The sequence below is a fragment of the Euprymna scolopes genome, chromosome 20 (assembly GCF_053919585.1).
Source record: "Euprymna scolopes isolate OS-2025 chromosome 20, ASM5391958v1, whole genome shotgun sequence".
Lineage (NCBI taxonomy): Eukaryota > Metazoa > Mollusca > Cephalopoda > Sepiida > Sepiolidae > Euprymna > Euprymna scolopes.
In genome coordinates this window covers 22,057,445-22,082,444 of record NC_136501.1, presented here as the reverse complement: position 1 = coordinate 22,082,444, position 25,000 = coordinate 22,057,445, and the positions used below count along the sequence as shown (strand labels likewise).

The window sequence follows — 25,000 nt, the reverse complement described above, 5'->3', positions numbered from 1 at the left end:
TAAACCAAAATTAAATAAAAAAAAGATAATTTAAGGAATCGGTTTTTGCATCGGAAAATAGGCTAAAATTTTTCTAAGTACAATACCCCAAAAAGTTCTGATTTTTCGTCCCAACACTAATATATATATATATATATATACACACACACACACACAAACTGACCAATTAGGAGAAAGTCCATCAAAGATGAGGATTTATCTGAAAACCGAAGTTACAACAGGTGCTATTTTTAGTGTAGTCCCACTTTTACTTTCTACCACTTGGGATAAACGTAAATAAAACTGAAATTTTAAATTGCCCTAACTCAAAAGTTTTATGTCAGACACATTCATCTAAACTCTTTATATGTAAAGAGGAACAATATAGAAGGGTCATCGATTGCAATTCAACATGGTTCAGAGTTCTACCCTCCCTCATTAAATTACTGTCCAATTTCTCATTCCTTTTTAGGGTCATTTCTCTCCCCAGCTCAAAGTCTTTCTTGAACAGCCTTTTTTTATGCCAGAGTGATAGGTGAAAACTTGTTGATACAGGACACTGGTTTCTTGATTTTTTTTTTTAATTACATTTTCACTCCAAACAAGGCACAGTGCCACTTTCATGTAGGGAGCTACTATCTGAGACATAATTGCAGGGATACTATGTAGGGTGTTGAGCAGCAAGTTGTCTGTTTACATTACACATGAACTTCTCCATGTCAGTACAGTCAGGGAAGCAGGAACCCGGAAAGGAATTCCAAAGTCTAGTAGTTCTGGGGAATGGTAAATTAAATAACTTCAGGGAGACGCCTCATCAAGAAAGATCCTCGCAAAACAACAAGTTGCTGTTCAAGTTGAGGTCAACCACTCAACAGTCGTTCGCCATTTAAAACAAATATGGAAGTCAAAAACGTTGGATGAATGGGTGCCACATGAATTGAACGAGAATCAAAAAAATAGTTTTGAGGTGTCTTCTACGCTTCTACTGTGCAACAAAAATGACCCATTTCTCGAGTGGATTCTGATGTGAAGTGGATGCTTCACGCCAACTGGCGATGTTTCGGCACAGTGGTTGAATCCCGGAGAAGCTCCACAACTCTTCCTGAAGCAGAAATTGCACCAAAAAAAGGTTATGACTGTTGTGGTGATCTGCAGCCAGTCTCATCCATCACAGCTTCTTGAATTCGGGCGAAACGATTACAGCAGAGAAGTACTGCTGACAAATTTACGAAATGCACCAGGAACGCCAACATATGTGCACGAGATTGGTCAATATGAAGGAACCAATTCTTCTCCATGACAATGCTCGCCCACATGTTGCTCAACTGACCTTGCAGAAGCTGAACTAATTAGGCTACGAGACTGCCTCATCCGCCATATTCACCGGACCTCGCACCCATCTTGACAACTTCCTGCGCGAAAAATGCTTCAAGAGCCAAGATGATGCTGAATCGGCTTTCACTGATTTCATCGCTTCCAGAACTCTGGATTTCTATGCTAATGGGATAAATAAACTTGTTTCTCACTGACAAAAATGTGTCGATTCTAATGGTTCTTATTTCGATTAATAAAGTTTATTTTGAAAGGAGTTGTGATCTTTTGAACACTATTAGCACTTTATTCATGAATAGTCAGATAGTTATCTTCTCTTGTTTAGTAGTCAATGAAATGCCCTCATTAGTCTTTCTATAATGCAAATATTGGAAAACTTGGATTAAAAGAATAAACAAACTACTAATGTGTTTTCAATCAAATTTGGAAAAATAATTCTGACTATTTTTAATTGAAATTCAGGTATGAAGCCATTTGATGTAAGGGCTTAAAAAATAAATAAAACAACAAAAAAAAACTATTTCAAAATCAAAACTTAGCCAATGATAAGTGTTTGATAGATTCAGACACACAAAAAACAGGAATATCTTCTCCCTTTCTCAAAAACATCAAAGTATACGAGGACTAAAGGACAAAATTTTTTAAATATGCAAGAATTAAGAGGCTGCTGAAAGTAAATGCAAGGTTCACCTTCTGCCCTCCTAATCTGCACAGCATAAAATTGTGTTCACCTCAAGTCAGAAATGAGAGCTGTTATATATGCAGTTCCTTAATTGAAGTCATTTCTATAAATAAAACGAAATTCAGATGAGAACAGAAATTACACCAATTAAATTGGAAATTTTTAAGTTGCTAATATTGATGAAGCTGGAGATTTACATAGTAATTACAGGAAGGATGGAAACTGATTGTGTGCTGTTAATTTTGATTAAATAATTTTTTTCATAGGATTCTTAAAGGTAGATGGCACAAGACATACATTGGTTTCATAATTTTCTTTTTCTTCACAGTTTTGTGTATTTATGTTCATTGGTTGTTTTTGTTTAATGGCATAGCATACAGTCTTTCTTTTTTTTTTTTTTTGCTTACTTAATGCTAGATCCAGTAATTTTATTGGAAAGGAGTCTTTATGCTTCAAGTTCTGTCTATTTTCATATATTTATTCATATTGTTTGGTTTGGTTGTTTTGTTTTATGGTATATCAATCCTGTTTGAGTTATGTAATGCCAAATCCAGTAATTTTGGAAAAAGTTTTTACTAGTAATGGGACGATTCCAATATCCCCCCCTCACTCCCGATTCTGATTCTTTATAAATCTCGAAATATTTAACTATAAAAAGTGTTATTTTGCCCTGATTACCGTAAAAACACATGTGTTTATATTTTCTCAAATGTAAAAATCACACTTGTCGGATTTTAGTCTTCTTGGAAGTTTGAATCAATAAATATTATTTTATTATTACTACAAGCAGTGTGAGATGTTTCTTAAAGTAAAATCAAATGAAGATAATTTAAGGAATCGGTTTTGGCATCAGAAAATAGGCTCAAATTTTTCCAATTCCGATTCTCATACACCAAAAGCTCAATTTTTTCGATTCTCCGATTCTGATTAATTGTCCCAACGCTAGTTTTTATGCTCCAAAAACTTTATATCTTCAAATATTTATTCATCGTGTTTGGTTTGATTGTTTTGTAGAAATAAAATTTCAAGTAGCAAAGTTAAAAATCGATAGATCATCCTCCACAAGTGTGTTTTGATGTTTAAGAAATCTGCATATTTAACGTGTGTTTTTACGAAAATCGGAGAAAATAACAATCGTATAGTTAAATATATAGAGATTTTTAAAGAATCGGAATCGGTAATTGTATCAGAATCAGAAATTTAGGACGGAATTGGTAATTGTATCTGAATCGGGAAAAATATTGGAATCGTCCCATCACTAATTTAAAGATCAAATTATTAATAAATGCATGAACATTACTTACATAAATAAAAAATATTTTAAAAAAATTTTTCTCACTCGTATATCCCTATTTTGAATTCATAGCAGTGGATCAGCATCAGTGAATTTTTATTTCAAACTGATATAAATTATTGCACAGTAAAAATAATTAAATTAAAACAAAAATCATTTAGCAAGTGTAGTCAAATAGCTTCATTTTCTTATATATATATATATATATATATATATATAGCCCAAGCAACGCTGGGTACCCTTGCTTGTCTATTATATGAATGGCAGTTGTCTATGCATATGTTTGTATGTCGAACTAAAAGTAACAAAAACCTACAAAACAAACACCCACAAAGTTGGTATATTCTTGATCGGATGAATAATATCTTGAATGTTAAAAAAATTATTTATTCTTTAAGGGTTAATTGGGCCAGGGGATGGGGGAGGTGGAGGGTCAGTTGTTTTTTTCAGTGTTATGTACTAATTTGTAAAGAAAATGCTGACTTGTTACTTGAGAAATCTATTAACTAAATGAGAGGTGTGTGTGTGTGTGTGTGTGTGTGTGTGTGTGTGTGTGTGTGTGTGTGTGTGTGTGTGTGTGTGTCCCAGCTAGAGACAAAGGAGTTAGATGCAAAAGAAAGAGGATTGGAGAGAGGGAAGAGTAAAACAAGGGAGGAGGAAAGACTAACAGAGAAGTTTTAATAAAAAAAAAACAAAAAACAAAAAAAAACACACATTTGTCCCGGGTAACACTAGTTAACCCTACTAGTTTTATATAATACATTCATGGTATTAGTCTGTCTAGTAATGTGACACAAACCTTATGTAACACACGACAAGCAAATAGAATAAAAATTCAAAATACAAATGATGTGTCTGAATTTTTGTGCAGCGTAGTGGATAAAGTACTTTGTTAAATCCAATTGCAAGTTAAACTCTTCTGGAGATTGAATGTTCAATCCTCAGTGCAGGGGTCCTGGATATGACCTAAAACTATATCCGATGGTGAGGCCCCAGCTTGCGGGCCTTGGAGTGTGAAGCCACCCTTTAATTGCCATTGCTCCCAGGTCCACTCTGACCCAGAGTGATAGTACCTGTTAGGGTCCCAACTATGGGTTAAATAGAATCCGACTTAAAAAACAAATATACTCCATTCATTCTTCATTCATTTGTGCTATGTTCATGTGTGCAATGCTGATGCTTGGGATTTGCTTGAAGGTTTCATACAGGACAAATATTACATAATATTTCTTCAGGGATTCTAGCCGAGATCAAAGCTATGCAAATCTATTAGCAGGAAATGCATGACTATTTTTATGTGGAGTCATATCGCATCGGTGGAGTCACTGTAGCTGACTACCTCAAATATTCTAGAAAAAATTTTTTCATATCGAACATCTGCAATTAGTTAAATGTTACCTAGACATTTTGCACATGCATGCTATCTAGTGTTGGAAGGAGGATTAATCAGAAAAAAAGAAAAAGGCATTGTGGGGGATATTGGAATTTGAAAAATGTGTGTATTTTCAGATGTCATGAATGACTCATTCTTGTTTAAAATTTAATTTTCCCTTGTTTGTACTAATGATAAAATAAATATTTATTAATTTTAAACTACCAGTAACATAAAATTCAATAGACCACCTCTGCAATTCTATTTTTCTGTTTGTGAAAATACATTTACATATTATAAGCCATTTTTACAGTAATTCGAAAATAAACTACAGCTACAGGTAAATAAAAAGTTTGTGTGTATGCTAAAAATGTGTAAGTTTATTTATATTTGCGATAGAAATAATCTGTAAACATGCTATTAAGTTTCATGTAACTAGTTTTAAGTATTGTTATTGAATTCTTCACCACGAAATTTCCTATAATTTTTAGATAAGTAAAAAGTCTTTTTTTTATAATCAATTTAATCCATGGCGGAAAAATTAAACTATCTCCTTTGATTAATAAAATTTTTCTAATGGTGACATGTGAAAACAATTGTGTCTACAACTAAACTTAGTTCATTAGAAGATTTAAAAGCTAAAATAACCAAAATGATTTCAGACATTGTAAATCAGTTGGAAAAAGATTTTCTGTGACCTGCAAAATCGTGTTACCTTTTGTATTGCTAATGATGGAGGAAGTGTGGAAACTTAAATGTGGATAAAATCTTCCAAAAAGTTTTTTTTTTTTACTCTATAATCCTTTTTATAGATTATTTCAAATACAAATAAATTTATAAATTTTTAAAAAGTTGCACATGGACTTCATGGACACCTTGTATATAAAGATTTCAAAAGAATCGGAGTCGGTAATTGTATTGGGATCTGGGAAATATTGGAATCATCCCACCACCAATAGCATCATTTTTGTTAATATAGTCAGACCGACATCACCTTGAAACTAGTCCCAAGAAGTACAGTTAAAACCAAGTCATGTCGTGCATGGTAATAATGGCACAGGTAAAAATGGCACAGGTCGTTAGATAGGAAAAGAATGGCACAAAGCAGAAACAAAGGGCAGTGGTTCTCAACCTTTTTTGTAGGCAATGCTGCCAATCATGCACTCTAAGACAAGACCATGACTGGACTAGTGTAAGTTATAATTGTTGACTACATAAAGTGAGGCTGTATCTGGTCAGGGGAGCAGGAGGTATGGATCTCTCAGAGATTGACCATCAGCATCGTGTAACTATTATGAACACCGGACAATATCTTATGGGCTCCCAAAATACAAACCTCAAAATGGTGCAAAGACACCATGAAATAAGAGCCAGCAGAACTACGGCCATCACGAAACTGGCCAAGCATTTTAAACAAGACTGTCTTACAAATGAGACAGAATCAGAAAATAGGTCTGCTACAGAAATAGCTCAAAAGAGTCGCCAAAAATACACAAAGAACTTCCATTACTGAATTGGCCAACCAACAGTGTGCCAAGTATTTTCTGGATGAATTCACCCCGGACTATATAGATAAAGAAGGATCTATAGACTGGCTGAAAAGAGGATCGCTTCACTATGATCAGGAGAGAATTACAATCGCTCAAGATCAAGGCTTGATGACCAATGCTTTTTAAGACGACGAGTGGTTTCAGCAATAACAGCAAGTGCATGTTCTGCCACGCAGAAATAGAGTGTGTGAACCACCTGGCATTCAACTGTAAGATTCTGCTGAAGGACAGCTATTATATGACGTGACACAAAGGGTTGTGTAAATATCTCCACTGGGTGATATGTAAAAAGTTGAATGTCAAATGCAACAGCAGAAGGTAGGTTCTCTCTACCGTGCTAGAAAGCTACTAACACCCGAAAGTATCATGTACTTCTATAAGGCCACCATTCGCCCATGTATGGAGTATTGTTGTCATATTTGGGCTGGTGCATCTGCTACTAGTCTCTCACTCCTAGACAAGATTCAAAAGAGAGTCGCCAATCTGAACTGTCATCTAAGCTTCAACCTCTGTCCCATTGACGAAATGTTGCATCCCTCTGCCTGTTCTACAAGTACTTTAACAGTGAATGCTCTGACAAACTGCAAGCACTTGTACCCCTCGACGTAAATACCTCCGACAAACCCAACAAGCAGCTAAATCCCACCTCTTCACAGTAGAAATCCCTAGATGTAAGAGAGCTTTCTACTCCAGTAGTTTCTTCCCCAGAACCGCTAGACTTTGGAATTCCCTTCCGGATCCCTGCTTCCCCAACTGTACTGACATGCAGAAGTTCAAGTGTAACGTGAACCGACATTTTGATGCCCAACTCCCTGCATAATACCCCTGTAGCTTATGTCCCCTACATCAAAGTGGCAACGTGCCTTGTTTTGGGGTGAAAATGTAATAAAAAAATTTAAAAAAAAGAAAGTCCTAGGAACATATACCAGAAAGAATAGTTAGAAATAAGTGATACGCCATTCACTATGACTATCCAATCCATACAGTTACTAAAAAAATGGAACCATAAAACCTGACATACCGATATGGGACAAGGAGAAAGATGCAACCTTAGTAGAAGTCAGTGTCTCCAATGATGAGGAGTTAAACAGAGCTGAAACTATAACGAAATACCAAGGTCTTATGCGTGACACGAAAAGAAACTGGAATCGTAGGAAGATCTTTATTCCAATAATTATCGGAGAAACTGAACTGATGAGAAAGAATTCAAAAAACTAACTGGCAAATATACCTGGAGAACCAAGTGCAAGAGAGATTCAAACAATTGCACTTATAAGGACGGTCAGAATCTTAAAGATTTCTCGGTCGGAATATTTGAGTTACAGGTTGAATGTTTAGCATCCGGTAGGATGCTCTATCCCCAGCTTGAACAAACTGATGAGGAAATAAAAGCAGGACAAGTATAATAAATAAAACCAGGCGTAAACTTAAAAGAATAAAAGTTTGGGTTAGGAGTAGGGGTTGGTGCTAAAAATGTTATTTTTAGAAGTGTAGATGTAATTTTCTTTATAATTTAACAAACTTTTAATGTTTTTCTTTCTTTTATGTATTGTAGCCAAGATTTTGATAAACTCGCTGTGAGATTATTTTTTTCCAAGTGTCGTTCTTTTCTTTTCCTATTCATTCACCAATAATTCAACTAGAGTACAAATATCGACTACAACTTTCTAAGGTTAAAATTCTCCTTAAGAATCTCAACTATTTATATATTCATAAATATCTCCACTTCATTTGGGGAACCAAATTAATAGGCGAGGTGAAGTAAATAGAAAACAATGTTTAAGTTTAACATTTTCACTTTTTTTTTTTTTTTTAACTCGTGTTCGCCCCTTACAAAGCATATCGCCACTTGGACGTAAGGGGCTACTATTTGGGGCCATGTCTAGGAAAGATTAAACTATATTTGTTTATGTTACATTTAAACTTCTGCCTATCAGTACAGCCAGGGAAGCAGGCAGCAGGAAGGGAATTCCAAAGTCTAGCAGTTCGAGGGAAGAAACTATTAGAATAGCAAGCTTTCTGGCATTTAGGGACATCAACATTGAAGGGGCGAGATCTTATTGCTAAGCGGGTTTGTTGGGGATAGGTTTCATTCATTTCAGAAAAAAATACTGGTTGCAATTTCAAAATTCTCATTCTATAAAACCTAAAATATTAAAATTATTCATGTTCAGATTATTCATATGAGTTATAATGCGTTATTTTGTTTCTTTTTATCGAAAACTTGTGCGAAACTTTAACATTTTCAGAGAAATTCTAAGAAAAACTTAAGATCCTGAATTCTCTACCTCTGTTCCGAGTGCAGTTCTTAAAATTTTCATTTTTGAAGACTTCTACTTTGAACAGGGCGAGACAATTACAGTAATAACTGTTCAAAACTATAAATGTTAATGATTATATTTTATTTATTAAAATCTTGCATTTTTTCCCATGTTTCGAGTGGAGCACTTCAAAATTGAACAAAAACTTTTTTCTAGAACTCCTTTCAGAATAGCAACAAACCAAAAACAGGGTGAAAAAAAAAAAAAAAAATGCATAACAAATAAATGTTACCAAAGGCAAAATAAGTTACTTCTACTTACATGGATAAGATTTTTGTGCTTTAACATGGTAAAAGTGTTGTTTTTGTTTTTACTTAAAAATGGAAGATAGTGCAAGGCCTGTCAAAGTTAGAACGAAAACCAAAATGGTTTAATTGGAGCCATAGTCGCTCAAAAATCAAAAATAAACAAACCACTGGTAGAACATTACATTTTTGCACAATAGGTAATATTTATTTGATGTGTTTCTATCAGTATTTCGTTTAATTTTTGAAATTTGAGCTATTATAAAGGCTCGACAGAGACCATTCTGTTTTTTGTTTTCTAACTTGACAGGTTTTAGACTATTAGGCGAACTTGTATGTACAAGAGTGGCCCCTTCCTAAAAATGCATGTTTTTTTGTTTTTTTTTTTAATTTTTCCCGACGATTATCAGAAATTACAGTATCATATAACAGAAAAAAAAAAAAAAAAATTAAATAAATAAAAAAAATGACTTAAGGGGGTTCACATTCTCGTTATAACGTTCTAATCACACGATACGTCGGTAAAGAAATGGACCGTAAGCAGGTAGCAATGAAGTAGAACGTTATAACGAGAAAGTGAACCCCCTTAAAATTCATTAAATTTATTTTTTTCAAAATTTTTTCTGCTATTATGATTAAGTCTAATCTATGACAATCGTTTAAAAAAAGAAAAAGTGTAAAACACGCATTTTTAGAGTGGGCACTCTCGTACAGGTCCCCCCGACTATTTATTTTTTAACTCTCTCTCTCTCACACACACACTCACTCACTCTCACACACACACACACACACACACACTCTCACACACACACACTCTCACACACACACACACTCTCACACACACACACACACACTCTCACACACACACACACACACAAAAAACTTATCCAGGTGAGACTGATAATGGTCGCTCAAGATCAAGACTTGATGATCAATGCTTTTAAAAAGATGAGTGGTCTCAGCAATAACAAGTGCAACTTCTGCCACACAGAAATAGAGAGTGTGAGCCACCTGATATCCAGTTGTAAAGTCCTGTTGGGGGACGGCTATTATACAATGCGACACAATGGAGTGTGTAAATATCTCCACTGGAAAATCTGAATATCCAATGTAGTAGCAAATCCTGGGAACATGTTTACCAGAAATAACAGTTGGAAATAAGTCATGCACCATCCACTATTCCTACAACTACATACATAGAAAATGGGGTTATTAAGCCTGAGATAGTGATATGGGACAAGAGGGAGAAAGTAGCAACCCTAGCTGAAGTAAGCATCCCTAATGATGCTGGCCTTAACAGAGCAGAGGGGAAGAAAATAACAAAATACCAAGGACTTATGTACAACATGAAAAGAAACTGGAATTTTAAGAAGGTATCAATCATTCCAGTCATTATAGAAGCAACCGAGCTAATGAAAAAGAAGTTCAAAAACTATCTGGTGAATATACCCGGTGAACCAAGTGCAAAAGAAATACAAACAATAGCACTTAAAGGGACAGTTAGAATCTTAAAAAAGATCTCTCGGTTGGAGTAACTAAACTAATGGGAGAATGTTTGGCATCCGGTAGAACACCCCATCCAAGAAAAACAAAGTGATAAGAAAATTAAAAAAGAATAACTTAATTTGCTTTTGGTAACTTTTGGTGTGTATTTTTTTTTTTACCTATTTTTCTTTGAAGTGGGGAGGCGGGTGAAGTAGATAATGTTTTCGACTAATATTTTTTTCTCTCCGTTAAATAACAAAAGAATCAAATCCAAAATAAAAGTTGGCGCTTTTACACTATTAGGACGAAATTTTGTAGTCGCTAAATGGAGTTTTCAGATAAAAAAAAAAAAAAAAAAAAAAAAATGGTTTCTACTGATTTTTTTTTTTTTTCAATTCTAATAAATTACAATGGTAGCTTTCAAATTATGAAGTCGAAATTACCTGAATATTACTGACTTATAAAAAATACAACTTTAATCGTGTTAGCAGGTGAAAATTGCGTTCATCTTGCTTAAATCGAAACTCTTGAACTGTGTTTTACGATCGTTTTCTTCAAATTCTATTTTTTTTATTTTCTTTAATAAATAATTTTCTACTTTATCGATTTTCGTAAGTTTTTTAACATAATCATCTTAAAAATACGAGGAATACGTAGATAACATTGTTTTCATGTGCAATTCAGTATTACGATTTCCGAAAATTCGTCCTAATAGTTTTTTTTGTTTGTTTTTTTTACAAGGCGGTCACAACTTATCAAGGCCCGGAAGCCACTCAGGGATAAGGGTTATTGCATGTACAGTACGTTGTACGTTAGTGTTGAGATTTCATAAAGTGTCTACTTAAGGGGGCGGTTCATCAGGAATTTGTTTATGTTGGATTTGAAGACATCCAAGTTGTTGTTGTTTTTTTTTTTTTTACAGTGATCACCACTTATCAAGGCCCGAAAGTCACTCAGGGATAAGGGTTATAAGTTGTAGTCAGGTGGGAAACAGGCAGACGGAACAGTTCCACTGGCGTGCTGTTCTAAGAAAGAAGCTGTGCTCATGGAATCTACGTTTTGATTTAAGCACAGATAGAGAGTGGGGAAAATTTTTGACAGTGGCTTCAGCTAGACGGGTGTTTTTCGTAAAAGATTGGCGAGGGGGGGGCAGAGATTGGAGCTCAGACGAGCACTTGCCATGGAAATAACGGTAAAACGAAGACAGGCTCGCAACGTCTCTTCTGTGGGAGAGAGGTTGCAGGGAAGAGAAAAGGGCATCCCCCACTAAGCCACGAAGTCTATTTTGTACTCTGTCAAGGCAGGATAGGCTATTTTTAGCAGCTCCTGCCCAGATATGGCAGCAGTATTCCATCCTTGGACGAATTTGGCTTTTATATAGATAGAGAATTGCATCAGTAGTGAGATCTTCTGGAGCGGTAGAAGGAACCCACCATCTTTCCAGCGACCTTGGCAACAGACTTGATGTACGTGTTCCATTTCTGATTAGGAGCCCAGAAGCTTGTCAAAACATTGAGCTTCCCCTAGACGAGAACCATCCATTACAATTGATGCCAGATGGGGATCAGAGCGTTGATGGTGTAAAGATAAGAACTTGGTTTTAGATGCATTAAGGTAACCAGCCACGTCTTCCCCCACTGAACTACACGCTCGAGACCAGAGGAGAGAGAATCAGAGAGAACTTTGTCATTTACAGCCTTTGATGTGTTGCCGTAGATGGTCGTGTCATCAGCATAGATGTCAACGAATGATTTTTAAGTATGTGTTTAGGGAGATCATTGATGTAGATCAGGAAGAGAGTTGGGCCCAGGATGGACCCCTGAGGGACTTCAGCATTAATACTGCAGGCCTCTGATTTTTGTCCATCGACTATTACTCTTATGAGCCTATTAGAGAGAAATGATTTAATGATTGAGAAAACATTTCCAGTTATACCGTAGCTGGAAATCTTGTGAAGTAGGCCTTTATGCCATACCTTGTCGAAGGCCTTTGATACGCCAAAAGCAATTGCCCTAGAAAGGTAGCCTTTGTCAAGAGATTCGCTAATCCTATGGTATATGTGTTTAATTGTAGAATAGGGACTCTTGAGAAATTTCACATATTTTGCACGAATTTGCACACATTAAGTAAAATTAAAGACGCCTTTAAAATTGTGAATTAAATATTTAATTCTAAATACTAAATTAAATAATAGTAAATATCAAATATTGAATTAATAAAATCGTTAATGAACGCACTAGAATACAAACTAAAGACCTAGCCTTAAAAAGTTGATTTTTAGGGGTATTCGGGTGTTTGAACAAATATCACCTTTAAAATTGTCGCAGATAAGTTGTTTTTTTTTTTTTAATAATATTAAGACCTTTATTATTCAATGTATTCCGTATTGTTTTCACTGGTGGCCATGTTTATTTTCGCGCGTATTCAACTTTTGTGCGCGCACGGAAATAAACATAGCGTCCAGTGAAAAGAGTACCGAATATATTGGATAATAAAGGTCTTAATATCATAAAAAAATACTTGCCGGTGACAATTTAAAATGTGATATCCGTTGACGTTCAAAACACCCGAATACCCCTAAGATATTTTTAGTTGGTACCTTGACCGTATTAAAGCGTACTTGCTTTTGAAAATAAAATCGGATTGCTTTTTGAAGGCCATAAATTTGAAGTCATTTTGTTTTTGTTTATTTAAATTTGGCGATCATTTTTTTACCGATTGTCGATTTATTAATTATCGATTATTTTCAGTTTTTCAAAATTCTGTTAAACTGTTTTTTATAGGTTTCCGTTTAATGTTAAACAAGATTTAGGCCTAAAAAAGAGACCACATTTGTCAAAATTTAGAATCTTCACTAATCATAGGGGGGAAAAAGCGTTTTTATTTATTTTCAACTTCATTAAAAAAAAAAAAAATAAATAAAAAATGGACACCGCCTTTTCGCCTTTATAGTCGGTATAATTGGAAAAACATTCGATTCATAACCTGGCTGTGTGGATCTGCTGTTGTCTGGGAGAGTTTTTATTATGAAATATTTTTATAATACTAAAAACAAATTCAAAATAGTGAAACAATAGGATGCACTTATGCTACCGTACTTTTTTTTTTTTTTTAAATAAAGTTAAATTCAAGTTTCACGATATCTTTATTAAATTGCTATGTGAAAGTACAGAATAATTACAAAATATCCCCCCTCCCCATGTTAAGAATGGCTTTCTAAATAACGTCATTATTTCAGCACGGTAGCTTAAGTTTTTTTTTTTTTTTTTTTAATTATGCAAAAAATAATTAAATATAATGCGAATATTTTTTATCTTAAACTGCTGCGGACTTCGAGTCGCCTGTTCTTTGATTCACGAATTAATTGAACGAAAATGTTATAAAACGCTAATTTTATTATAGCGAATTTTGTTTGAATCTAAAATTATCGGATGCAGATAGCTTCAAAACATTTTGGTCTTACGAGAAATTGTTAAGGATTTAAATGACTATTGGACAGTTTAAAGGCTTCCAAAGGCCACGAAGTACTAAACCACTTCTCACTTAACCATCTAAAAACAATAAAATGGCTGACTTGTTTGTGAAGTAATCGAAATGCATTCGTAATTATTTAATAGCTTAAAAAGAATGCTTTTTTTTCTTCTAAATTTCAATATTCTTTTAAAAGTAAATAAACGTGAAAGTCATGTAGGGACGAAAAATATGCTAAAAAGCGAATCAAATAATTTGTATAGATGGAAAGAAATGTTTTAAATCTGTTACACCGGTTATAAAATCAGTGTCGAGTTTACTATGAAAATATAATAGAAAAATCAACCCTTCATCTGGTGAATACAAGTTTTGAGAAGAAAAAAAAAAAAAAAGATGCGGTCGCTATTCCAATTTTTTTAGCGAAAATAAAAATGTAAAATATTTTCTGTTGTAAAAATATATTTTAAAGGGGCATTTTGTTGTGTAGACAACAAAACGAAAAAGTGGTAAAAAACAAATGTTACCAAAGGCAATAAAAGTGACTTCTACCTAACTGGAGGGTTTTTTTTTTGGTTTGTTTTGGCGTTTTACCTTATTTTAAAACGTTTATTTGCTTTAAAATAAAAATAAAAGCAATGTCGAGTGTTACTGTTGCGTTAGAACAAGACAAATGGCGGACATGAGACGATCATATTTAGAGTATCGACATGTACTCAAAAATCGAAAATGAATCAAAATACTGGTAGAAACCCACCCCATAAATGTCACGGTGAAGATCTTGCATTTGATAACATTTTTACATTCCTTTTGTATCAAGTTTTTATTTTGTTGGGTATAATTCTAAGTGCCCATTTTTTTTAAATGGCCGCCAGCGATAAAAACATTTAATCAATGTTCATTTTGAAGACTTTAAAAAGTACATCATAATTTTATTTCATGACTAAAAATGCAATTTAAGTCCTAAGTGTGGGCGAAAATCAGGCAAAATTGGTAAAATATTCTAACTGCCTCTATGCTACAATTGAACAGAGAATAAAATAGGAAACGGAAAAGATGGACAAGACGAAAAGATGAGAAAAATGGCCGAGAAATAAAAATTGTGCTTCCAATGTTTTCTTTTATTTTAACAATATTTTCTGGGAAAAAGAAAGTCTATATTGAAACGAACCACAAAAAAGATAATTCTCGACATTTTGCGGACGTATTAAGGAAAATGCAGCGATATTTTATGGTTTCATTTCCAAGTCAGACATGTTTTCAAATTTGGACGAGTCTTGTCAAAGAGGGTAAAAATAAGAAATCAGATTTTAACAGAATTGTATTATTTTTTTTTTTCGTTCAATTATACAATAGTAAGTTTTTATTTTTGTTTATAAACACAAATCTGAATCAATATCTAACTTAATTATCACCAGAAATTACTTTCTATTTGCCAATTTAAAGGCTTTAAAATTACTTTCACAACAATTATTACGGCTATTATTAATGGAGAAAAATAAGTTTTCTTCTAGGGTCTCGATATTCGAAATTGACTTTGAAGCCTTTAAACTGACAATTCAAAAGAATTGAATTTCTGGTTTAAATTATATTTCATAGGCAAAAAGTGGCCATTTTCCAGTTATAGCCAACAAAACGAAAACGTGATCAAAAAACATAACATTAATAAATACATGTTATCAAAAGCAAAATAAGTTACTCTTCTACCTACTTAAGTGTTTAACTTATTTTAACGTGTTTATTTTATTTGTAACAAAAAAGTTAAGTATTACACTATAGTTGATCTGTTTCTAAACCAAAGAGTCATTTTAATTGCACCCCTATTCTACCAAAGAACCGCTTTCATACACAAGAAATTGTCAAGTTGAACAAAAATATAAAATATCAGTTTTTAATAAAATAAAGAGGTCAAAAGCACAAATCAAAACAAAAATGTTTGAAGATCAAACAACGGCTTAAAAAAAAAGGGGCTAAATTCGCGAAATTTGACGAAAAAAAAAAAAGAAAAAAGAAATGGTTACTTGTTCTGTCCTACGTCATGCATGCGATCAAGAACTGGGCGATCATTTTACGCTATATTAATATAAACAAGTTTTAAATATTTTAAATTTGTCAGTTTTTTTCCAGAAAAAAAAATCGCATTTGTATTTTTTTTTCCCCCTTTTTAGATAGAATTTTTAAGTTAATTTCAATTTTTACGGTGTATTATTAAATTGCTAGGTGAAAGTACAGAAAAGTCAACAAAACTCAGTGTTAAGTGTTTCTAAATAATAACCTTATTACAGCACGGTCCGTAAACTGCAGAAAAACAACTGTCCTTACTTTTAAAAAGAAAACATTTAAGTTTTTATTTTTTAAAGATATTTTCAGAAAAAAAAAAAAAAAAAAAAAAGGAAAAAGACGAAGTTTAGGAAACGTATTTTTATCAACAATTCAGAGAATGTTTTAGACTTCAAAATTCATTACAATATTTGCAAATGTGAAATTCTAAATGTGATGCATGCACTATGCAGTGTGTCTAGGTGCGTTTCTCGTTTAGGTAAATTACGAAATTAAATCCACCGGAATAAATTTCAATTTTCCCTAAACAATTCAGTTAATTGGTTAATATTTAGAGAGAAAAAAATCGTGACTTTTCAACATCTAAAAAGAATTTGGAAGCATTTAAACTGTCGAACAGAAAGTTATTTTAAAATTCTGAGCAAATCCTCATTAAATTAAAAGATTGAAAGTTTTGGAAACAATTTTTTTTTTTTTTTTTTTTTTTTTTTTTTACAGCTAATAATGTTAGTAAGATTAAATCAACATTATCTTTATAAGTTTTATAATGATGTGATTTAATTGACAAAGCAATAATTAAATGTACCCCCCTCCTTTCTTTATCGACATGTGTGCCGGTTTGCCACTTGTGACTTTTAGCGTCTTATAAATTTAAGAATTGTTAAAAAAAAAAAAAAAAAAAAAGATTTTAAAAAGTGGATACAAATCGAAAGCTCAACACACACACACACACACACACACACACACACATATATACACACACACACTTATGTTACCGGCTGAAATAATAACATTTAGAAATATGTACTTTCATCTAACAATTTTAATAAGATATCGTAAAACTTGAATTTAACTTGAAAATACGGCGGACCTGTACGAGAGTGCCAACCCCCGAAAAATGCGTACCCCCCCTTTTTTTTTTTTACTTTTTTTATGACGATTATCATAGATTATAGACTTAAGTATCATATTAGCAGGAAAAAAAAATTGAAAAAATAAATTTAATGACTTAAGAGGGGGTTTCAATCACGTGATACGTCGGTAAAGAAATGGACCGTAAGTCGGGTAGCAATTAAGTAGAACCTTCGAGAAAGTGAACCCCATTTTTAAAATTCATTAAATTTATCTTTTTCAAAATTTTTGTCTGCTAATATGATTAGTAAGTCTGTAATCTATGATAATCGTCGAAAAATGTTTTTTTAAAAGTTGTAAAACACGCATTCTTAGGGGGTGGGCACTCTCGTATAGGTCCACCGAATATACTACTTTAAAATAGCACGGTAACATAAGTGCATAAGCACAAAAAATACAGAAAAATCTTTGATATACGTAATCAGTCACGGAACGAAAGTCATTCTAAATATCGCATAGTTTGTTTGTTTTTTTTTTAACTAAGAAAATCACATTAACAGCGAAGCCGAAGCGAAGCGTTGTGTATTAAACTCGCCATGTTATTTACGAGGGAGACAATTCGAACTACAGATCAAAATCAGGGTTGTAATGGCTACGATTTACTATTAATGTCGCTGAAAATTATTTTCTATATATAAAAAATATTTGAATAATTTGGTTTTTGGAATAAGACATTATATGGCCAATGTGACCTGGTTGAGGTTGTCCCACTGAAGACTTACCTGCAAAGAGTTGCTTTTTAGGGGTATTACCCCCCCCCATCTTAAGAACGCCTTTCCGAATACCCCCCCCAACCTCCAAGTTAAGAACGGCTTTAAGAATAAATATCTCTCCAACCTCCCCATTTCAAAATAAGTATTCTTTGTAGGTAAGTCTTCAGTGGGACATTGGACAACCATATTGGCTTAGACTATTGACTTGCACTTAAATAAATAAATGCTCTCGGGCAACGCCAGGAAAGTATAGCTAACTTTGAAATAAGCTAATACAGCATATTTTTTTTTTTGTATATCTAATTATAAAAACTAAATAAAGGTCTTACCTGAGGTTTTTGTATGAGGGCCGGTAAAGATGTTCGCCTAATTGACCGATGAGCAGAAAATCCATGCGAACTCGAAGAGCTACTCCTCCGTCTTTTAATAACGGGAATTTTCCCGTCTTGAGTCATATAGTGATTGATAGGGGGTCGAAAGACGGTCTCCATATACTTGGAGACGATGACCCCTCCGAATCCACAGGAATAAGCAATGAACGGCCGGAGTCCCTGCGGTAGGTCAACCAGTGCAGTGCAAGCGAGGAAGCGGGTGAAGCTGACCAGCAAGATGACCCCAGCACTTTGGAGGGTTTCCAACGAGGAGAAAAGGCTGGCCATGCTAATGGCGATAAGCACGGCGAGTACCACCATGGGTTGCATTATGTGCATTGCCGACGCGTCGGGTTCACTGATCAGCACCGCAGCGGAGGGTCCGTGCGTCGCCGGCGCAGACCCTGCACCGGCCCGCGGCTCTTTGGCCAGCATCAGCTGGGCGGCCACCTCGCCGAAATAGCACGAAGAGAACAACAGGTAAAGGCTAGTGTTCGTCCAGCTCTTGCGAAAGGCCAGCGAGATCCAGAAGAAAGCGCACGCGATGCAAAACATGGGCACGACGAGATTACAAAGTCTATAAAAGAGATGGCCCAGGTCGCACATGAGGATCTGGTGGACGGTGACGGCTGTGAGGAGCACGAGGCCCACGCCGTAGGCCAGACGGAACCTCTGGCTACCGACGGCACCATTCATCTCGTCGGTCAGTCCGAACAGGCTAAGCAAAAATCCGTAACTGCTCGGTTCCATTGGTTTTATGAACATCTGGATGTAGCCATTATTCTCAGACTCCTCTTCGTCCTTTTCGGAGTCATTTTTCGAGCCCCGTCTGGACACAGACGAACGGTGCAGAGCCATCTTTCTGGTGGGTTTCGCGGAATGCTGGGATATCCGAGCGAGTTGGCACCAATTCCAAAAATAATGACGATTGGCCGAACGCAAAAGTATGGATGCACAGCTATGCAGGAATCAACAAAAACGATTAACTACAGAGGCCCGTCAGTGCCGAGACCAAAAAAAAAAAAAAATCTTTTATTATTATTGTTTTTATATAAAATATCACATTATTGGCTCAGCTTCAGTTTTCTATATTTTTTTTTTACCATAAAATTAGTTTAGGTCGCTTGTCCAGCACGACGATAAAATCTGTCCTTTTTGTAAGCATGTAAAAGGAGTGGGCAGTTGGTACAAGCGATAGACATTGAACAACGCGGAGGTTGGCGTCCAACACTATAGGGTAGTTTTTTTGTTTTTTTTTTGTATAGCAGTTGGCAAAAAAATATTGTAAAATAATAACTTAGAATCTCCTGTCAAAGTTCGAAATCAATTAATTTATCTTGATTAATTATTATCTTACCGATAACAATAATTGATAAAAAATGAATTCAAATACTGTGTTCACTGGGTATTCATTGATTAAAAAAGAAATCAATTTATCAAATACGCGTATTTTGGAAGTGCGTGTTTCTGTGTAGACAAGTAAAGTGCTTGTTTAACATTTGGTGATAATTTTTTTTAATTCATTTAAAAGTGCAAAATTAGTTTAATTTTTTCGTTTTCACAAATATACGATTTTTTTTTCTGTCATTCAGGATGTTTTGATTAAAAAAAAAAAAAGAAAAATATTTACAATATAGAGTCACATGTTTCGTTGGTGTGTGTTATTTAATCGAGAAAATAAATATCATTTTACAAAAATACACAAATCCGCCATAATAATAACAACAACAATCGAAGGACAATAAGAGGAGGAGGGAGGAAGACCGCAGAAAATTATTCGATATTTTCTCAACCACGTCGAATTTAAATAATTTTACATATATTTTTAAAGAATTAAATAAATGTTATTTCAAATATAAGTCTGATCCATTAAAAAAACAATTAAATCAGATGTCATGGTAAATTAAATATTTCGTTTCTTTTCCGTAAAATCATGGCAATTGCAATATTTTTTTTTTATAACGTTTGCAAAAATAAAAAAAAATCGTAAAAATAAACACAGAAATCGGTTCTCTTGTTTCTTCTTCTTCTCCTTATTTCTTTTTAAAATATTTTTACATTTTTAAGAAACGAGTTTCGCTTTCACAAATCGATAATAAATATCTACTTTAATTTAGCTAATTTTTTTTTCTGGCGTATAATCATGGTGTGTTTAATATACTTCCATTTTGTTTTGGTCATCAACATATCCTTTTTGAATGTTTGTGTCGGTGTTTTTTTTTATTATTATTTTTTAATTTCCAGTTAACAGTGGATTGTGAATTTCTTGTTTCTTTTTCTTTTTTCTTTTTTTTATAGTAGCAGCAGAAGAAATATAGTATTTGATGTCTACAATCGCTGGTCGCTTCTTAGTTTTACTTTATAAAAAATTAAGTACGATTATTGGTAGCAAATAAAAGTAGCAATTTCAGTGAGATATTTTCCTTTCTCTCCTCGCCTTGGGTGTCACTAGAAGTGTTTATGTTTCGTACATAACGAACTGCAGGAAGAGCGAGAGAGAGAAAGAGAGAGACACAGTCAGTCACTACAACGATGGAACACCGAGTGGCGGGAGAAGGGGGCACTGCCTGGTGCGCGAGCGCGCGAAATAAATAGAAAAGAAGCGGTCACGCACTTCTCTTGCGCTGCTGTCGGCAGCCTCAGGCTAGCGTTATATATATATATATATATATATATATATATATATATATATATATATATATATATATATATATATATATATATATATATAAAAACTCCCGTGTTTATCCAAAACTTCTCAATGACAAGCAGAGCGTAAATTTATAGTATGTTTAATTATGCATACCCTTTTGGCTACACATGTGCATACATGTTTCTGCTGCAACTTCGTTCGAGAAGCACTAAGCAGTGCCTTCAAGCCATACGTTTTTTTCTCACCTAACTTAACATTTAGAAAACAACAACCATACAACTATTATATATATATATATATATATATATATATATATATATATATATATATATATATATATATATATATATATTTGTTGTATGTTAATTCAATGAAACTGCAGTGTCTATAAGATAGTGCTTAATAACAAAGGCAGCCATATTAGAGTATATATTTGTTATTTATGCAAACATAATTACTGGCTAGTTCAATCGACAACGACTCGAAGAAACAGAAATTTGAAAAAAAAAAAATCGCAGCTTAAATATGTATACATATCTGTACTCAATAATGATTGTCTATTTATAATGCCTTCCCCACGGGACAGAGTTAGACACCAGGGTCGTTTTTTTAACGTGGAGAAAAGGTACAAAAATAAAAAAAAATTATCTCAGTCATGAAGAAGGACTGCTCCTTCACCGAAAGAGAACAAGAAATGGAAGTGCAGCATCTGAAGAACAGATACTACACTTTAATCTTGGCCAAAAGGCCAAAGAACATATGTATATATATATTTCTTTGACATAAGAGTTAATATGTTGCTACACATTCATGAGCATGTTTCGGTCAGCCAGTCACAAGTAACTAGAGATGTCTTCATGCTCATGAATGTGTAGCCACACATTAATGCTTATGTAAAATAAATAAATGTACATCTTGCCTTACTTCCGTATTGGGCACTCTTGCATTAACCTCGTTAAAACTTCATTGGTTACTTTACTCCTGGAAAATATTAACCTGAAATAATAGATATATGTATCTATGATCTATCTCCTATCTATCTATCTATCTCCTATAATTTCGTGTTTCTTTTGTGTGTACGGATATTCATATTAAAAACTCTCTTTTCTATCTTTTTAAAAAATAATACAATTTTCTTATATATGGGTCATGGAATTGAATTCATCTGCAAAAGATCTAGCTAATTTGCATATTCTTTTAAACATTCATTTTAATTAATTCCCTATTAGTTTTTTTTAGGTTTTCTTATGAGATGATCATCTTTAGTTAACTATTACGTGTAATTATATTCATGCAGATATTCTACATGATTTATACTTGCATAATATTCGCGTAAAAAGTTTACAGGACACACAATATTGTTTTCATATATATTTATGTATGCGTATATATTTTTGTTTAATCTATCTATCTATCTATCTATCTATCTATCTATCTATCTATCTATCTATCTATCTATCTATCTGTCTGTGGGTCTGTGTGTGTACATTTCCCTACGCAATAACTCTGTCAATTTTCAGTCTAAAGACTTGAAAATTGATATACAGGGTACTGAGATTTGGGAAAATCTATGTGATTGATTTTCGGCCATAAATTTGGCGATTAAGGGGTCAAAGTTCAACGATTTGACCTTTGAGAACGCTACCAAACTCCAACGACAATTTTGGGTCTAAACACTTGAAATTTTAGATATAGGTTCCTTGGACATGGATCTAACTTAATAACTTGATTTGAGCCAAAAACAATAAATTTTAAAGGGGTCATAATAAGGGTCAAATTAAAAAAAAATTGACTGTTTTTTTTTCTTTTATATTTTTTGCTCAGCATAAACCTCCAAACACCCGGTCAACGCCGGGCACACATGCTAGTATATCAATAAAAGTGAACGTGCCAGTGTATCTGTCTGTCTGTGTATCTGTTTGAGCCGAAAACAATAAATGTTAAGGGGGTCATAATAGGGGTCAAAGTTTAAAACAATTTGACCTCTGCGGTCTCTACCAGATTACTCAGACGATTTCTGGTCTAAACATTTGAAATTTTACATAAAGGGTATTCAGTGATAGGGCTAGCTTTTTTATTGGTTTGGGTCGAAAATTTTTTAGTTATCAATATATAAATGTATGTATGTATGTATGTATGCTTGCATGCCTGTTCAACACTTTCGACAGAGGTGAGGGATTTTCTCAAGATCAATGTTCTTTTGAAGTTCGACATTTCAGATGACAAATATAAAAAAAAATGGCTAAAACATTAATGTCTTCACCTTAAACTGAGCACTTTTCTACAGGGGAGGGGCGTCGCATTTTTCGCCGATATTTTTTTTAAATCATCCTCTCCTTTCGATTGTCTAGCCTAAATTTTTAAAAAATGTCACTTCCGGTTTGGCGGTGGTCGTAACCGCATAGACGTTAGGTTTTTTCCCCCCATTCTTTTCCTCCTTTGCGGTACGGGTTCGAGCCTGCCTTCCTACTACCACTTATTTTTTTTTTGCTCAACATACACTTTCAAACACCCGGGCAACGCCGGGCTAAAATGCTAGTATATCTATAAAAGTGAACGTGTCTGTGTGTATCTCTGTTTGATGTGTATCTATGTGTGTACATTTCCCTACGCAATAACTATGTCAATTTTTAGTCTACAGACTCCAAATTTGATATACAGGGTACAGAGATTTGGGAAAATCTATGTGATCGAGTTTCGGCCAGAAATTTGGCTGTTAAGGGGTCAAAGTTCAACGATTTGACCTTTGAGAACTCTACCAAACTCCTCCGACAATTTTGGGTCTAAACACTTGAAATTGTAGATATAGATTCCTTGGACATGGATCTAACTTAATAACTTGATTTGAGCCCAAAATAATAAATGTTAAAGGGTCATAATAGAGGTCTAAGTAAAAAAAAAATTACCGTTTTTTTTTTTGTTTTTTTTTGCTCAACATACGCTTCCAAACACCCGGGTAACGCCGGGCACCTATGCTAGTTTATTATAAACAGAAATATCGTATGTATTGAAAGTAACGTAATATTCCTTTTAAAATAATAAATTTAAAAATAAAAGAAAACAAAACAGAAATAAACTGAGACACGTATTATGTTTATTTTCTAATCTTCCCTTCTTGTAAGTAAAAAAGAAAAAAAAATACCCGAACTGAAATCGAAACCAAAACCTAAAGACCGTGAACCAAGTACGGTAACCATTGGACCAGCTTGACATGTTCTTTATAAAGTGTTTACAAACCAACTTATACTTAACGTAAGGAAGCTGCTATGTTTCACGACCGCGCATGGGCAGACGTGAAACAGTGAGCAAACATAAAAATCCACTCACTCCCACGTACCAGTTTTTCAATTTTTACCCCTTAGCAACCCATTTTTCCGAATGAAAACCGAGTTAAAAAATTTCCACATGTCTAAATACTCTATACGCCAAATTTTAAGTCTGTAGATAAAAATTCGTTGAGTATATATGTTGAGAAGTGTCCTCACTCGCATACACGTTCTCACTTTTATAGATATATTAGCATTTCAGCTCGGCGTTACCCGGGTGTTTGGAAGTATATGTTGAGCAAAAAAAAAAAAAAAAAGCGGTTAATTTTTTTTAATTTGACCCCTATTATGACCCCCTTAACATCTATTGTTTTGGGCTCAAATCAAGTTATTAAGTTAGATCCATGTCCAAGGAACCTATATCTAAAATTTCAAGTGTTTAGACCCAAAATTGTCGGAGGTGTTTGGTAGCGCTTTCAAAGGTCAAATCGTTGAACTTTGACCCCTTAATCGCCAAATTTATGGCCGAAAATCAATCACAAAGATTTTCCCAAATCTCAATACCCTGTATATCAAGTTTCGAGTCTGTGGACTAAAAATTGACAGAGTTATTGAATAGGGAAATGTACACACACACACAGACACACAGGCACGTTCACTTTTATGGATATACTAGCATGCCCGAGTGTATGTTGAGCAAAAAAAAGGGCATTTTTTTTTACTTTGACCCCTATTATGACCCCTTTACTTTTATTGTTTTGGGCTCAAATCAAGTTATTAAGTTAGATCCATGTCCAAGGAACCTATATCTAAAATCGCAAGTGTTTGGACCGAAAATATATACGTATACATGAATATATATGAAAACAATATTGTGTGTCCTGTAAACTTTTTACTTTTATAGATATATAGACTAGCATGGGCGCCCGGCGTTGCCCGGGTGTTTGGAGGTATATGCTGAGCAAAAGAAAAAAAACAAAAAAAACAAAGTCAATTTTTTTAAATTTGACCCCTATTATGACCCCTTAATATTTATTGTTTTGGGCTCAAATCAAGTTATTAAGTTAGATCCATGTC

The 25,000-nt window shown here is 34.0% G+C and overlaps 1 protein-coding gene across 2 annotated transcripts in view; it reads right to left on the bottom strand.

Annotated features, from left to right (window-relative positions):
- Positions 1-19,032, bottom strand: part of LOC145241354 (cGMP-inhibited 3',5'-cyclic phosphodiesterase 3A-like) — a 436,871-nt gene extending 417,839 nt beyond the window's left edge. For both annotated transcript variants that reach the window (XM_080104223.1, XM_080104224.1), the window contains exon 1: positions 17,963-19,032. In XM_080104223.1, the coding sequence (XP_079960349.1) occupies positions 17,963-18,862 (900 nt within the window). In that variant the 5' untranslated portion in view covers positions 18,863-19,032. The remainder of the gene's footprint in view (positions 1-17,962) is intronic.
- Between the last annotated feature and the right edge of the window lie 5,968 nt (positions 19,033-25,000).